Here is a 15286-nt window from a genome sequence, read left to right as displayed (position 1 = left end):
AATCCTAAAATACACATGTCAGATATGCTCTGAACATTTGTGTAATTCTTTATTTCTGTCTTGACAAAAGAGAAACATTTCTCTGTGGTTACAGTAATAATATTCAGAATAATGGTTAGCCCTTAAAGAAAGCTTGCCATATCTAGACACTGATTTTGGCCTCTCACATACATTATCTCCGTTATTACTTATTATTGGCCTCTGCATTATTGTCGTATTCATTAGAACATAAAGATAGGCAGGTTAGACAAGTGGTTCAAGACTACAGAGCCCATTCCCTGAATCACTGAGCTCCCCTACTTCCTAACATGTAATACGGTTTCCAGTTTTTACTACTTCTATTTTGTACATTTGGTGGAAAATTGCCATATGCAAGTAGCAAATTATTATTGTATGGGGTGACTCATTTGGAGTAAGGCCTTTTCCTATGTATTGGCATACATTACTTCTTTACATTTCAGGCATTGGTTTCTTTATCGAGTAGCTCTGGGGAGAAAGAAAATTACTTGTGATATAATCCCCCAAGAATTTCTGTTAGATTGGTCAAACACATCTATAGTTTTAAAAATGTTTGTTCAAAAGGTGTGGCAGGGGCACCTGGGTGGCGCTGGTAGGTTAAGCATCCTTGGTTTTGGCTCAGGTCATGATCTCAGGGTCATGAGTTCGAGCCTTGTATTGGGGTCTGCACTCTGTGGAATCTGCTTGGGACTTGTTTTCTCTCTCTCTCTCTCCTTGCTCCTCCCCCTGTGCAGGCTTCCTCTCTCTCAAATAAGCCTTTTTTTAAAAAGGGCACGGCAGTTATATTTTTAAAAAATATATTTTGGGGTGGTCATGATTTTGAATCAAATTATGAAGTTTGCACTCGTGTGTGTACGTATTTATGTGTGTGTGTATGTGTGTATGTGTTTGTGTGAGAGGGAGAGGAAGAGGGATAGAGAGAAAGAATACGAGAGAGAATGAAAGTGAGAGAAACCTGGGTGGAGTGTCCTGGGAGTAATGGAATACTTGGGGGTGAGGCAAAGCACCTTGTCTTAAAAAATTGTAGTTATGACTGGTCATATCTTGTAATAGGAAAGATAAAATACATAGCTCTATAATTTAAAAATAAGCAAGTTCTGCTATATGTCTCAAATAGTTAACCTAAGTATGCCCTATGTTTTGGTTACTGAGGACATCAAAGGGCCAATATAGGGTATCTAAAGGACAAAAAGGCTCTTCAAATTTATGTACCAACTAATTTTGTTTACAGACTAGTATTACAGGAACTTTAGGTATCTGCTTTGAATAGCCCATATTTAAAAAGAGGCTTTCAAAGAAAATGAGATTGGTAACTTCTTTCTGTCTTGATAACTTTCCTTGGTTCAAATGAGAGTTTCAGAATTCCTCAGTTGATTTGAATGTAGAAATTATTGGGTACCGGGAACTAAAGAATGGTAGAAAGCAGTAAGACGTGAGATTTAAGTTCCAGTTATGCAGTTAAATTGGGTATATTGGTGAGAAATTATCTGGTAGAATCAAGGGTATTTATGTATTAATTAAACAATTAGCATTATTTAAAAGTCTTTGATTAGCTCAGCTGGTTGGTGTATTTATTAGAGAATCATGATACTTGGCCGTTGTTATCAGGTTAATTTGATAATGATTAATATATAAGTGCTTCCATAATGCTTTCTGTCACCCAATAGTCTTTTCTTTTGGTTGTTTTTAAACCATGGTTAAGTTAGACTTCAGTCATTAGTTGTGAAGCTGCCATCTAATACATCTGAACTTCCAAAAGTACATATTTACTTGATTTAATAGTAGTACTATATGTATTAAGTGACAGTTGTTTTTAGAATATATGTTCTGTATATTTTAAAGCTGGAAATTTTCTATTTTTAAAATGGTGATTTCTATTTTAATAAGTATGTTCTGTCATTTTACAGTTCTGTAGCATAATTAAAATTCTTTTTATTATTACTTTTTTTAAGGGTCTGAAAAGCCCTCCAGAAAGCCTTAGTGATCTTGGTGCCATTGAGAGTCTCCGGGTCCCTGGAAAGGTATTGATCTACATGTGTGAACGTGACTTTTCACTTCCTTAAGAAATAATATTGCCTTTGGATAATAATTGATTCACAGAAGCTTTTCCTTCCCACTGGCAGATGGTAGTTATGATTAAGCTAAGTAAATTTTTATAGTATAGTAGGCTTGGGGCTTGTTTTTGCTTTCATTACTCATTGGGATGCAGTATGATTCTTTATAGTGAAGCAGAAAATGCAAAATTGATAAATTTAGAGTTTATTATGGTATCAGCTTCTTAGCCTGAAAGCAGTTTTTTACACACACATATCTATGTATGTATGTGAAACTTAATTGATTTTTCTGCTGTGATTTGGAGAAATAAAATGAAATAATACACTTTTTATGCTGTAACACCACGAGTCAAAAATCATCATTAATCATGTTTTTTATAGAGCAGATTTTTAAGTAGCTAAAGCATAATTTATACTAAATTGTAGATATCTTAGATTTTAATTCCCTGATTTGTGTTAATTTCTCAGTTTACAAATTTAATAGATTTATTTGAAAGCTAGCTGCCTTTCCCTCGGGAGAATTATTAACCATTGTTAAAGAAAAAAAAAAAAATCCCTGCTGTTTCTCACTCTGGGGTGTTGCCACTTGGAACTATCTCCGCAAAGAGCAGCTCCATCACAGATCACAATGTCTTCCTCTGAATGTCTGCTCTTGTGATTTTTAATTTGAGGATCATATTTGGAAGTATTGTTTGTTTCCTGCATCTGGCATCTTAATACATAGGGCTTGTTTCTTTTAGTCAGAATTATAAGTCCTGAAATGATGTCTTAGTGTCTGCTGCTCAGGAGAGTGATCTCCCACCCCTATGAGGAGCCTTACCCACTAATGGGAATTTTGTATTTGTAGCTTAGCTTTAATTTTGGGCCAGACCCAAACATATTCTCCAAATGTGGTAAAACTCTAACCAGCCCATTTGCATGGAATGACTCAGAGAAAAAGCTTAGAGAGGCATTTTGAACAGTTTTGCGTGATGTTATAAAAGGTTGTTGCATCTGATGAAACTGGGAACTAAGCAATAACCATAAATCCTAATTGACAAATAATTCTTTTTATTTCTTTGACTCAAGAAAACAGATCATGCGTTATGAACATGCCTTGAATTAGATTGCATTTGATGTTTCAAAACCAGTGTAAAATTGATGAGTGAGGCTCTTTAAAAAATACATGAACGTATTGCATAAGAACTTACTGTTGTTTTTAAACCTTGGGCGAATTTTTGTTGCCTTTAAACCAGGCACCTTGATGTTTTCCAGTAGGGGTAATTAGTGAATTTATAATGATCTCATTACCCAATCTTCTCGCTGTCCCCCCACCGGCCTGTAGTGTGTGATTGGAGATGACTGGCTCTTGATAGAGGCCAGTTTGGGATTACAAGGTCAGCAAATATAAATGCTTCAGGTGATGATTAAGCTTGGGGCGTTGGATGGGTTAGCCTGGTGGTGGGTAAGTGGAGGGAAGATAGGCAGTAAACAAGGTGATTACAAAGTATGACAGATACTATAAAGGAAATAAGATGATGAGTTGAACTCCAAAGCTAGAGGCTCTTCATATGGAGTAGTCAGTGTAGGTTCCTCTCTTCTCCCTTTCTCCTATTTCAAAATTGGTATTAAATTCTATAAATTATTCTGAAGTTTGGGATTTAAACTTAGTAAAGTGTATTGCAGAGAAAATGCTTACAGTAAAATACTAAGTTTGAAAAGCAAGCTACCTAATAGCTTCGCTAGGGTAGATTTTTTTTTTAACTTAATGTATACTTGTTATGTTGTCTGTTATCTAAAAGACAAAAAAGTAGCAAGTTCCTGAGGATATGGAGAAAAAGGAGCCCTTGTATGCTGTTAATGGGAATATAAATTGGTACAGCCACTATGGAAAACAGTATAGAGGTGCCTCAAAAAATTAAAAATAGATAATAATATAGAGAATTTAACAGAAAAAATTATAAATATAATTACCATATGACCCAGCAATTCCACTTACAAAGAAAATGAAAACCGTAAGTTGAAAAGATATATTCATCCCCATGTTCATTGCAGCATTATTTACAACAGCCAAGACATGGAAATAACCTAAAGTATTTATAGATGGATGAATGGATAAAGAAAGTGTGTGTGTGTGTGTGCGTGCACGCTTGCTCGCATGCATGCACACGCAGGATAGACCTTGAGGGCATTTTGCTAAGTGAAATAAGTTAGAGAAACACCGTATGATCAAATACTATATGATCTCACTTATATGTGGAATCTAAAACCAAAACAAAACAGAAACCAGCTCATAGATACAGAGAATGAATTGGTGGCTACTGGAAGCAGTGGGGAGGGGACAAAATGGGTGAAGGGGTCAAAAGGTATAAATTGCCAGTTACAGAATAAATAAGTCATTGGGATGTAATATACAGCATGGTGACCATAGGTAATAATACTGTATTGCATATTTTATTTATTTATTTAAAAGTTTTTATTTATTTGACAGAGCACAAGTAGGCAGAGAGGCAGGCAAGGGAGAGGGGGAAGCAGGCTCCCCACTGAGCAGGGAGCCAATTCAGGGCTTGATCCCAGGACCCTGAGATCATGACCTGAGCTGAAGGCAGCTGCTTAAACAACTGAGCCACCCAGGTGCTCCCTATTGCATATTTTAAAGTTGCTAAAAGAATAGATCTTAAAGTTCTCATCTAAGAAAAAAGAATTCTGTATGTGGTGGATGCTAACTAACTTATTGTGAGGATCATGTATACAAATATTGAATCATTATGAAACTAATATAATGTTGCAGTTGTACCTCTCAATAATAGTAATAATAAGGGCACCTGGGTGGCTCAGTGGGTTAAAGCCTCTGCCTTCGGCTCAGGTCATGATCCCAGGGTCCTGGGATCGAGCCCCACATCGGGCTCTCTGCTCAGCAGGGAGCCTGCTTCCTCCTCTCTGCCTGCTTCTCTGCCTGCTTGTGATCTCTGTCTCTCAAATAAATAAATAAAATCTTTAAAAAATAGTAATAAGAGCCTCACTCTGTTAGTTTGGGTTCCCCTGATATTCTAATGCAGGAAGTAAAAAAATAAACCCAACTTACACTATTTAAGTGGTCAGTGTAAATACTTGTATAGCAAAACTTTTAAACGTTAACTTCATCTAATAGCTCTAACTCACTCAATTATATGTATATAGAACATTTTTTTAAAAAGGCACCCTTGGTCTTTAGGTATGGACCCATTTCTTCCCTTTCTTGTTATAATGTCTAAGTTGTAAATAAGGAATTGAGATTTCAGTGGGATTATCAAGAAAGAAATAGTTTAGTTTGGATTGTGTTATGTTAAAGGTTCTGGTATAGGACACCTGGGTGGTTCAGTTGGTTAAGCGTCTGACTCTAGATTTCAGCTCAGGTCATGATCTCAGGGTTATGGGATCAAGTCCCAAGTCTGGCTCACACTCAGCAGAAAGTTGGCCGGAGATATTCCCTCTCCCTCCCCTTCTCTCCCCCATCTCCCCCTCTGCTCCTACCTCCGCTTGTGTGCTCTCTCTCTCTCTCTCTCTCTTAAATCTCTTTCACTCTCAGATAAATAAATATTTTTTAAAAGTTCTGGTATAAAGAATAAATAGAAGGGAAATATTAGGATGAATCATGGGAAATGGCTGTTTCTTTAGGTTAAAAATAATCTAATATTGGCAAATTTCATATGGGTGCAACTCACTAGAAAGAGGAGGATGGTGAAGGAAAACTGAAGGGCATTAGGTGTGATTGAGAATCCAGAAAGGACTGTTGATTGTTTTTTGTTTTTGTTTTTGTTTTTGTTTGTTTTGTTTTGTTTTGAGAACTATATAAATTCTGAGTGGGAAGAAACCTTGGAAATCATCTGGTACAATTTCTGCATTTTATGGACAGGATGATGCTCTCTTCTATTTTAAGACGTGAGTCGAATAATGATCCATATGCTGGAAATTTGGAATTTTGGTGGAGAAAATAGGAAAAAAAAAATCAAGAGTCTTTTTAGAACTTTCTGTAGAAAAGGAAACTTTGAGAGTTCCAAAATCTTAGCTTAAATTGTTCAGAGCCAGTGTTAGTGGTGTACAAGCTTTGCTGCATATTAGAATCATTATTAACCAGGCCTTATCCAATTCTAATGAAGTCAGAGTGTGTGGGGTGGAGCCAGGTGTCTGCAGTAAAGTTTAGTGATCCCCATGTGACCCCAGTGTGAGCAGTGTTTGGGAACCTTTTGCCAAGTGGAGGACATGATGACAAGAACAGAGAAAGGGGAACCACAGGAACTGTTGTAGACAAAAAATTTTGAAGTTTTTTGGACAGTTTTTGTGGGAAATAGTAAAGAGTTAGTGATGACCTAAAATTTCATTCCTGGGAAATGGATTATTTTGTATTTCAGATTAATGGGATTTCCATGCTGAGGTAAGGATATAAGAAATTAATCTATATAGTATTTACTGACTAAATGTGTTACCCATTTAAAGAGATTTATACTTTTTGAATGATGTGAAAGGTTTTTACTTAATTGGTTATAAGACTTAAGACTTGAGACCAAAATTTATTATTATTATATATAATAATCACAATAGCCATAGGGTTTAAGTTACAGAACTTATTAGGATTGTATTCGAGAGTGTATGTTGAATCCTGATTTAAAATATCAGTATTCAGGGGCTCCTCGGTAGCTCAATGGGTTAAGCCTCTGCCTTCGGCTCTGGTCAGGATTTTGGGGTCCTGGGATCAAGCCCCACATTGGGCTGTCTGCTCAGTGGGGAGCCTGCTGCCCACCCGCTCCACCTGCCTGTCTGCCTACTTGTCATCTCTGTCTCTGTGTCAAATAAATAAATAAATAAAATCTTTAAAAAAAAAAATCAGTATTCAGAACCTTATGTTTGTATCTTGACTTTAAGTAAACACTTTCCATAGTTCTCTCATAATGGTTATATATCATAAAAAGAGTACTGATAAAAAGAATACTAATAATATATTATTTTTTCTGAGCCCCTGCCTTCTCATATTATTCTTTAAAGATAAAGTTTGTTTGTTTCTTTTTAAGACCCTAATTTTACTAACTCATAAATACAAATAGGATTCAGCTAGGTTTGGTATTACGTGATTGGTTTAGCTATGCCTTTGATTTTTTTTTTCATTAAAGAAAAATATAGGCCGAGGGAACAAAAGGAATCTCTGTTGCAGTCATATTTGTCTAAATATAAGGAGGTATTTTTGTTTGCATACTTAATGCATTCCACAAATATCGAGTACCTTCTCTTATACAGCATTCTGGGAGTTTGTGCAGAATGTTTTCTTGCTTATAAAATGCTTCTGTGAAGTAAGATAAATGGATTTGACTTGACGTCTTAGCATCCATGGAAAGAATTCCTAAAACCACACACTAACTACAGAGCTTGGTTTTCAGAACTTTACCAAGATATGAGGAAAGTGTGCTGGAGTCAGAGTCTGGAGAGCTAGGTTCAGGTGTTGAGGTAAAGATTGAGCTTATGAAAGGGAAATTGCTTTAACTGTGGGATTGAAAAGAAGATGGGAACATGAAGTTTAGGAAATGAAGAAGGGTTAAATTTGAGAGAGGATTTAAAAGCAGAATTTAGGACTGAGGATTTTATTGGACGTGGAAGGTGAAGGTATTGGAAAGACTGTGGTTTCTAGGCGCTGAGTTGAAAGTGTTGTGATATCTTTTCTCAGAATAGATAATATTTCTTCTTTTGGAGAGTGGGTCTGATGAGGTATTTTTAAAACTGAAATAAAAACAGGAAAACAGAATCTAGACTATTCACTGGACTTCTCCCTCTACTTCAGTTTGTGATGTGCCTTTCTTTAGTATTAACGTCCAAGTGGAAGGCATGTGGCAGACAGCTTAATGTTTCTCACTGAGGTTAAGAAATCTTTTGGGGCGCCTGGGTGGCTCAGTTGGATGGATGACTGCCTTCGGCTCGGGTCGTGATCCTGGAGTCCCGGGATCGAGTCCCACATCAGGCTCCCAGCTCCATGTGGAGTCTGCTTCTCCCTCTGACCTTCTCCTCGCTCATGTTCTCTCTCACTGTCTCTCTCTCAAATAAATAAATAAAATCTTAAAAAAAAAAAAAGAAATCTTTTAAAGACAGATTTAGAAAAAAAAAATTTTGATGTCTCTTAAGCTATTATTTTTAATGTTTTCCTTTTCATAGAAATAAATTTAGAAAAATACCTGTTAAAAATATAACTGTTGAGTAATGGAAGTAAATAAAAATATTTGGCAGAGTATCACATATGAAAAATTTGCTTTCTAATTTTGTGTTTTTAGTATCTGTTAATAGGTATATTTCTATTTATAAAATCAGTTCTTACTCACGATCTGCTTCTTTAAAAACAAATGTGTTTATTTAGATGATTTTTTGCATAAAAAGTGATTAAAGTACATTATTTCTATCACTTAAATATGCTATAAAGCTGGATTAAGAGAATTCCACTTTAATAACCTTCTAGAAAAATCTGTAAATCCTTTTATGGAAGCCTCAAATTGTAACCTCGCCAATATTCCAGTAGATGGCACTGAAAGCCTAAAAAAAAAAAACCCAAAAAACAAAAAACCAAAAAAACCAAACAAACAAACAAAAAAAAACCCAAAACAAAACAACTGGTTGGCTTTTATTTAAAACACACAAACAAATGGATGATGAGCCGGGTGCTTTGATGGATCATTATTGTTGTTCTAGTGGAATTTTAAGAAAATGTACCATTTCCCCACGTAATCTGACATCTGGCAATTCATTACAAATTTATATGTCGTGTGTTTGGTTTTAGGGTATCTGATCTTGAATCCTGTTTCTTTTGGAAACAAAACCTATTTTTGTGCAGTGATTTATGATTTTTATAATACTGATTGAATATTGAAAACATCATGTTTTTGTTCTTCTAACTATAGATTTTGGTAGTTAAACATTTTTTGCTCTCATTTAAATCTCTAATGTGATAGTAGCTTTGATAAGACTGTAATTATTTTTTGCATTTATTATAGCAGAATAGCTTTTTTATGTTGATTGACAAAGAAATGCAAACAGTAAGAAAAAAAACCTTTGATAAGATTTGCCTTGGCAAACCCCAATCCATGTTTTAGAAGAATAAAATTTCTTTTTTTTTTTCCTTCCTCACTCCCTCACAACACAATGCGTTCTGCCATTCAGGACTGTAATGTGAGCTGTAGTCTGATAAACTATGTACAGAAATGGAAATTGTTTTGCATTTCTTTTTTTTTTTAATTTTATACATTTTGGGGGGTTTTAAAACTGGACCTATGAAATGAAGATTTTTGCGTTTATCTTTTTTGTTTGAATAAAAAGCCTACTATTGTAGATAAGTTTCCAAGCCATTCTGTGATTTTTAAAAATTCGGTTAAATTGCTTTTGAAAATTAAAGAGAAAATTGAGTTTAGAAATGGTAAGAAGAACTGTGACGTTGTCATAACTCACTTTTTACACTTACGAAAGTGAATAGAATTTAAAGATTTGAACTCGAATTAAAATGCCATTTTAAATTTGTGTGGTATTTTGTATAATTTAAAAGTAGTGATTAAGTGCAAAATTTGTAGTCTTTTTTTTTTTCCTTTTTTTGTTCTGAATTTGAATACATTCCCTTAAGAGCTGAACTCTTAAGTGGGAAGTTGCTTTGCAAAGTTATAGCCTAGTTCCTTAGAAACCATAAATACACTGGAAATGTTTTATAACACCTTACAGTTGAGGGCTCCAATTGTTTTATAGACTTGAATTCCCAGTTCTCATAAAACCTTTTGTTGTTATGTTGAAAGGAAAAATTACTTGGCTAAAACAAAGATGTTCACTTAAATTTCTGTTATGATTGTTTTTCTTCATTTTTCGTAAAGTTACCTTGATGATGTGCATTTAGTATGTATGTTCATGCAGCTTTATCTGAGAGCTGATCAGAGTGGAAAAAAATAGGATAGGTAGAATTAGATGCAATCCTGCAGTGTATTGTGACTGCTGAAAAGACAGCCTCTAAAATATTGACTAACTTCTTTGTTTTCTACCACTTGCCTAAAGTAATCCTGCTTGGTTTATTACGTTAAGAAAATATTGCATATTTATGCTTACTTTTTTTCATATAGCATCTGGCACGGTGATATGTGTTAAGATATATCATTTTTAGTAAAGGAAAAATATGGTTCTAGGATATATAAGAATATATTGGATTAAAAAACCATCTCTTTTGTTGCATTTTATTGCCTCTTGGTATACATGTAGATGCTCCTCCTGACATTTTGCTACCCGGTGAAGCCACCTTCTGTCATTTAACCTGTTGTATGCTTTCCTGCTACAGTTCTTACTTGTGCTTTGCTTTGTATTTGTTACCTTATTTTCCCAAATTTCTCAAATTTGAAATTTCACCTGTTCTCTAAATGGCACCTCTTCATCTAATGTGAACTCACTGCCCTTTGATGCTGTGGGTTTTGTTTGTTCTCCCTTGTGTTCTGCTTTGCAGGGACATTGCTTATTCATTTGAACTCTCTTATTACTTCAGCTACTTTTTATACTCAACTTTGTTTCTGTATGAACTAGTATAGGGAATTCTTACATAGTGGGAATTTTTTAAAAATGTGAAATCAAAATACGTGATTCATTTGAGAAAGGTATGATAAGAGAGCTTTGAAAGTAGCAAGTTATTTCCTAATGATAGTATGGAAGAGAGACTTGATTTTTTCTTTTTTGCCATTGTATTTTTATTTTTATCCCCTTTACATTTAAATTCATTATCTTAATTGTAGTTTTTCTTCAGTTTTAATTTTGGAGTAAGCAATGTACTTTTTATTTTAAGTATAGTTGCTTACCATTAATGAGAAAGTTGTGGCAAATTTTGATGATCTATAGTTGCTATATTATTTTTGGATTTTCAAGTTTTCTAGAGCATTAATACCACATTAATGATAACATATATTTGTTAGTTACTATGTGACTTAGAATTTATTATAAAATTCTTTAAAGGCTTTTTATAGTAGCAGTCTGTAAGACTGAAATATTTGATTCTCAAACTTGGCTTATTGAATATTTTGTAACTTTAAAAGAAATCACATATTTTAATATAGTATAAGTAATTCCATTTGTTATCCTGGTCCCCTGATTTTGTCTTTTAAAGTTTTTTATAGGAAATCTTTTGTTCATTTTATGTAGAATTTTGCCTCATACATATATATTGGCTTGCAAAATTGGTTTTAGGTGAAGAATTATGTATTTTTCTGCATCTCCAATTCGAGGAAACCAGTTTGTTAATGCCAAAATTATGGGGTAATTGTGGTAAGAATATACAATCTTGCTGTTTCTGTTTATTTTTCTAATTTACATGCTTAAAGTATCCCTAAAACCACTTAACATTTTTTGTTATTTCTAGTTTGAAGAAAGAGATCTTTTATTAGGGGTTTGTGGAAAGTTTTGACTATCAAAACAACATAATGTCTTTTCTTTTTGTTCTTTTTGTGTAAATTAATTTTTTTTAGTTAGATCAGTGATTGTTACCTACAGTGCACCTTGGTAGTAGAGAGCATAATGATGGAGAGTAAGGAGAAATCTCAATTCTCAAAAGGTGTTATTGGATTGAGCAGGGAGCACTAAAAGTGAAACATGTGGAGAATGATCAGGTAGAGAGTCTTGCAGCCTTCAGGTGCCGCGCGATTAAAAGGAATAAGGTGATCAGCATCTAGTTAGAATGGAGTTTGTCTAAATGAGTTCAGATATATATTTTCACACAGAAGCTACTAAGTTGTCCGAAAGGAGAGGATATTTTATGGGGATATAGTTTGGGCATTTGTTTTGGATTGAATTCTATTTTGTGTGTTATGTTTCTTTCTCTTCCTGTCTTGGTGTTATCCCTCTCTTTAGTCTAGGTTACTTAGGGTGTCAAGTGTTATGTGTCTGTTCTTGGAAATTATATGGGTTTATCTTCTCACGGTGATATAATTGCTTAGTTCTCCAAGAAGGAATGGCACTTGACCTTTTCTATATATATACAGATTGTACTCTTTTTACAGATTCATTACATTTGTGAAATGTACAATTGTGAGATATTTATAAATGCAGTCATGTTTTCCTTTGACATTCTTAATAACTTTGAATATTTGTTTTACTGTCACTGTGTGTGTGTGTGTTTGTGTATATGTTCTTTACAGGCAAAAAAAATGAGGCACAGAGAGACTAAGTTGCCCAAGTTAATACCAGAGTCACAACTAAAACCTTTATCTTTAGATCAGTTAATTAGGTAGTATATGGAGAACCCCAGCATGGAGTTATATATCATTGGCATTTCTATATTTAAGATGAAAGGGTTCATTCATTGCAGTCTATTTGAATTTTTTGCTTGACTTTGTACTTGATATTTTCAATCTTAGAAATTTTTATAGTCTTTTTTTTTTTTTTCCTTTTTTTGGAATGGTACCAACTACATTTGTTTGTTAGTGGTGCTGTGAAATTCCTAAGAAGGCAGCATTGCCATATCCTCACCTGGGTCTTTTTCCCTGCCTCAGCTTGCAGCATCTGAAGCAAGTATTCTAAATGCCTGTGGACTCTTAGGGAGGGAGATTGCCAGGAATTTCTGATCTCATTTTCCATTTCATGTCTCACTCATTTCAAACTTTTATTAAATGCTTGGAGGTTACCCATGAGTAGCCTACTCAGAAACCTTTCTGTAAGTGGTGTGGTTTTAGCCCAGGTCTGTTCTCAGTGTCATTGCCCAGGGTGCAATGCAGATTAGTGTGTTGTCAAGATAACCCCCTTCTCCCTGAAGTCCCGCCACACACACACACACACACACACACACACAGAGGAATGCAGCTCCCACTGTTAGGATGCTGTATTTCCTACTTTTCTCATGGTATTTGGTTGCATGCTAAATCACAGATGACTGTGTGTTTGACATTTTAATTTTATAAGTGAGTTTTGGTATAGAAGAGGCATTTTCTTTCCCATGCACTTTTAATTCTGTAGATTTGATTTTTGTATGACTTTGCCTTCTCTTAAATTTATTGGCATTTTAAATATAAATAGTTAACTATTCTCTTGAATTTCAGAGTTTTGCTCTCGTATTTTCTTTTAGCTTGAATCTAAGAGGAGATAATTTTATAATTAATAATTTTGCATATTTAAATTATAAATTAAAGTTTAAAACATATATATGCTGGTTTTTTTTTTAATAAATGAAAACTATGCCCTGCAATAAAATAATCTAGAATATTTCCGTTTGGAGAAAATGTTCTCTAATTGACATGATAACTTCTGTGTATTTAATTAATGATTTTATTAAGGATTTTTGTTAAGTATTTTAATGACTATAAAATTATTTTAAATATGAGTTTCTTTTGTGTTCTTTAATGTATTTAAGATTAATATGAATACAGAAATCAAAGGACTAAATTGTTAATGTCTATAATAACGTGTTGATTAATTAGTATGGCAGAATTAATGAAATTTCTCAGTTAACTGAAGGTTTATTCAGTTATGCAGTGAAATTGTGTAGGATGAGGATGCAGACATTAGGGGTAGGGATTTGTCTGTCAAGCTCTTTTTAGTTGTGTAAAAAGAACTTCCATAGAAGCTTCATTCTGTATCATTAGAAAGAAAGCGTTTTATCAAATACAAAGCTTTAGATTCATAATCAGATCATTAGTTACATTATCAGCACACTTTGAAGGAAGCCTCATAGGATTACAGAGCTAAACTTGGGAATCTTTTCTGGAGCTGGTGTTTCTTAGCCGAGCAGTGAGATTTCCAGCACGGATGTCTGCTCTGCTCAGGGTTTTAATGCTGACTGTGACCTGTAAGTCATTGAGATAGTCTCTGGTTATCTGTGCTGGGACAGACTTTAGAATGTCAAATGATGAAAATATGTATATATGTGTTATGTATGTATGATGATACTACATAGTCACTTTGGTTTTTCCTTTGGTTAAACTTCTTTCACTTCTTTCAGTTGGCACACACAGAATTGAAAATAAAATCTGACTTTTCAAACTGGCTAGGTTTCTTTTTTTCTCCAGTAAATGAGTAGTTTTTAGTATTTTAGTGTTTTAGTAGTCCTAATTTTCCATGAACTTTCCTGTTTCCTGTCAGTTTATCTCCTTGCTTGGAATGGTTCCCAGGAGATTTGTGACTGTTAAAAAAAATTATTATTTATTTCCATGCAGGTAGAATTATAACAGGTACAAGTACTCTAATTGTGATATTTTTTTTCTTAAAGGAGGAATTTCGAGAACTTCGAGAACAGCCTAGTGACCCTCAAGCTGAACAAGAATTAATTAATAGTATTGAACAAGTATATTTTTCTACGGACTCATTTGATATTGTTAAATATGAGCTGGAGGTAAAACAAAATTCATTAAAACCTATTTAAACCCAGTCTTGTTCAGTGACTGAATTTGTGGATGAGATTTGAATGCTTTTTAGGGGTGTTTGTCCCTTCTTTCTTCCTTCCTTTCCTTGCTTACTACCACGACTGGTTTATGATGACCATATAGTGATTTATTGAACTGTCCACATTCTTTAATGATGAAATTTTATAAAGTGTAAAATTAAGTGCTGCTCTAGAATATTGGTCTAGCAAACATTTCTGTATTTTTGGCTTTTAACTGTTAGCGTACAATATGTTGGTATGATGCCTCTATCTTATATCGTCAAAATATGTTTAGAGAAACTTTGAGACTTTTTTTTTTAATTTTTAATTTTTTATAAACATATATTTTTATCCCCAGGGGTACAGGTCTGTGAATCGCCAGGTTTACACACTTCACAGCACTCACCAACTTTGAGACTTTTAACCATGAATGTATCTTTATATATAGCCATGATGCCATGATAAAGACTCCTATGCTATGATGTTTATAATATTGGCATTTTAAATTTATAGGAAATTCAAAAAAGAACAGTAAAATCTTGTTTTAGATGCAACCAAATGCAGTATGCATACATCCTTTATATGCACTGTGTACACAGTCAGCCCGCTCTCATTTTCAAGTTTCATCAATCCATTGACTGAAACTTAGAGTTTCTCATATACAGATAGGTATGCACTTTTGTTAGTTTCTGTCTTCTGAAAGCTGATATGGAATCTAGAATGTACTCCTGCAACTGTCACTATCACACTGTAGTGCTTAGTTCCTAGTACTTTAGAAGGGAAGTATGGTTTGAATTCTGTCACGGACAAGTAGGGATATACCTGTGGTTTGTAGAGGGGGAGGTTAGGTTGTGGG

At 34.2% G+C, this 15286-nt stretch overlaps 1 protein-coding gene across 1 annotated transcript in view; it reads left to right on the top strand.

Moving 5' to 3' along the window:
- VPS50 (VPS50 subunit of EARP/GARPII complex) overlaps positions 1 to 15286 on the top strand; it is a 125785-nt gene that overhangs the window by 4799 nt on the left and 105700 nt on the right. Inside the window, exons 3-4 of the mRNA XM_059396840.1 lie at positions 1971 to 2039; positions 14278 to 14400. Coding sequence (XP_059252823.1) covers positions 1971 to 2039; positions 14278 to 14400 — 192 coding nt within the window. The remainder of the gene's footprint in view (positions 1 to 1970; positions 2040 to 14277; positions 14401 to 15286) is intronic.

This window comes from Mustela nigripes, chromosome 4 (assembly GCF_022355385.1).
Source record: "Mustela nigripes isolate SB6536 chromosome 4, MUSNIG.SB6536, whole genome shotgun sequence".
Classification (NCBI taxonomy): Eukaryota; Metazoa; Chordata; class Mammalia; order Carnivora; family Mustelidae; genus Mustela; species Mustela nigripes.
Note: the sequence above shows the minus strand (reverse complement) of the source record. Positions and strands in the feature narration are given on the sequence as shown.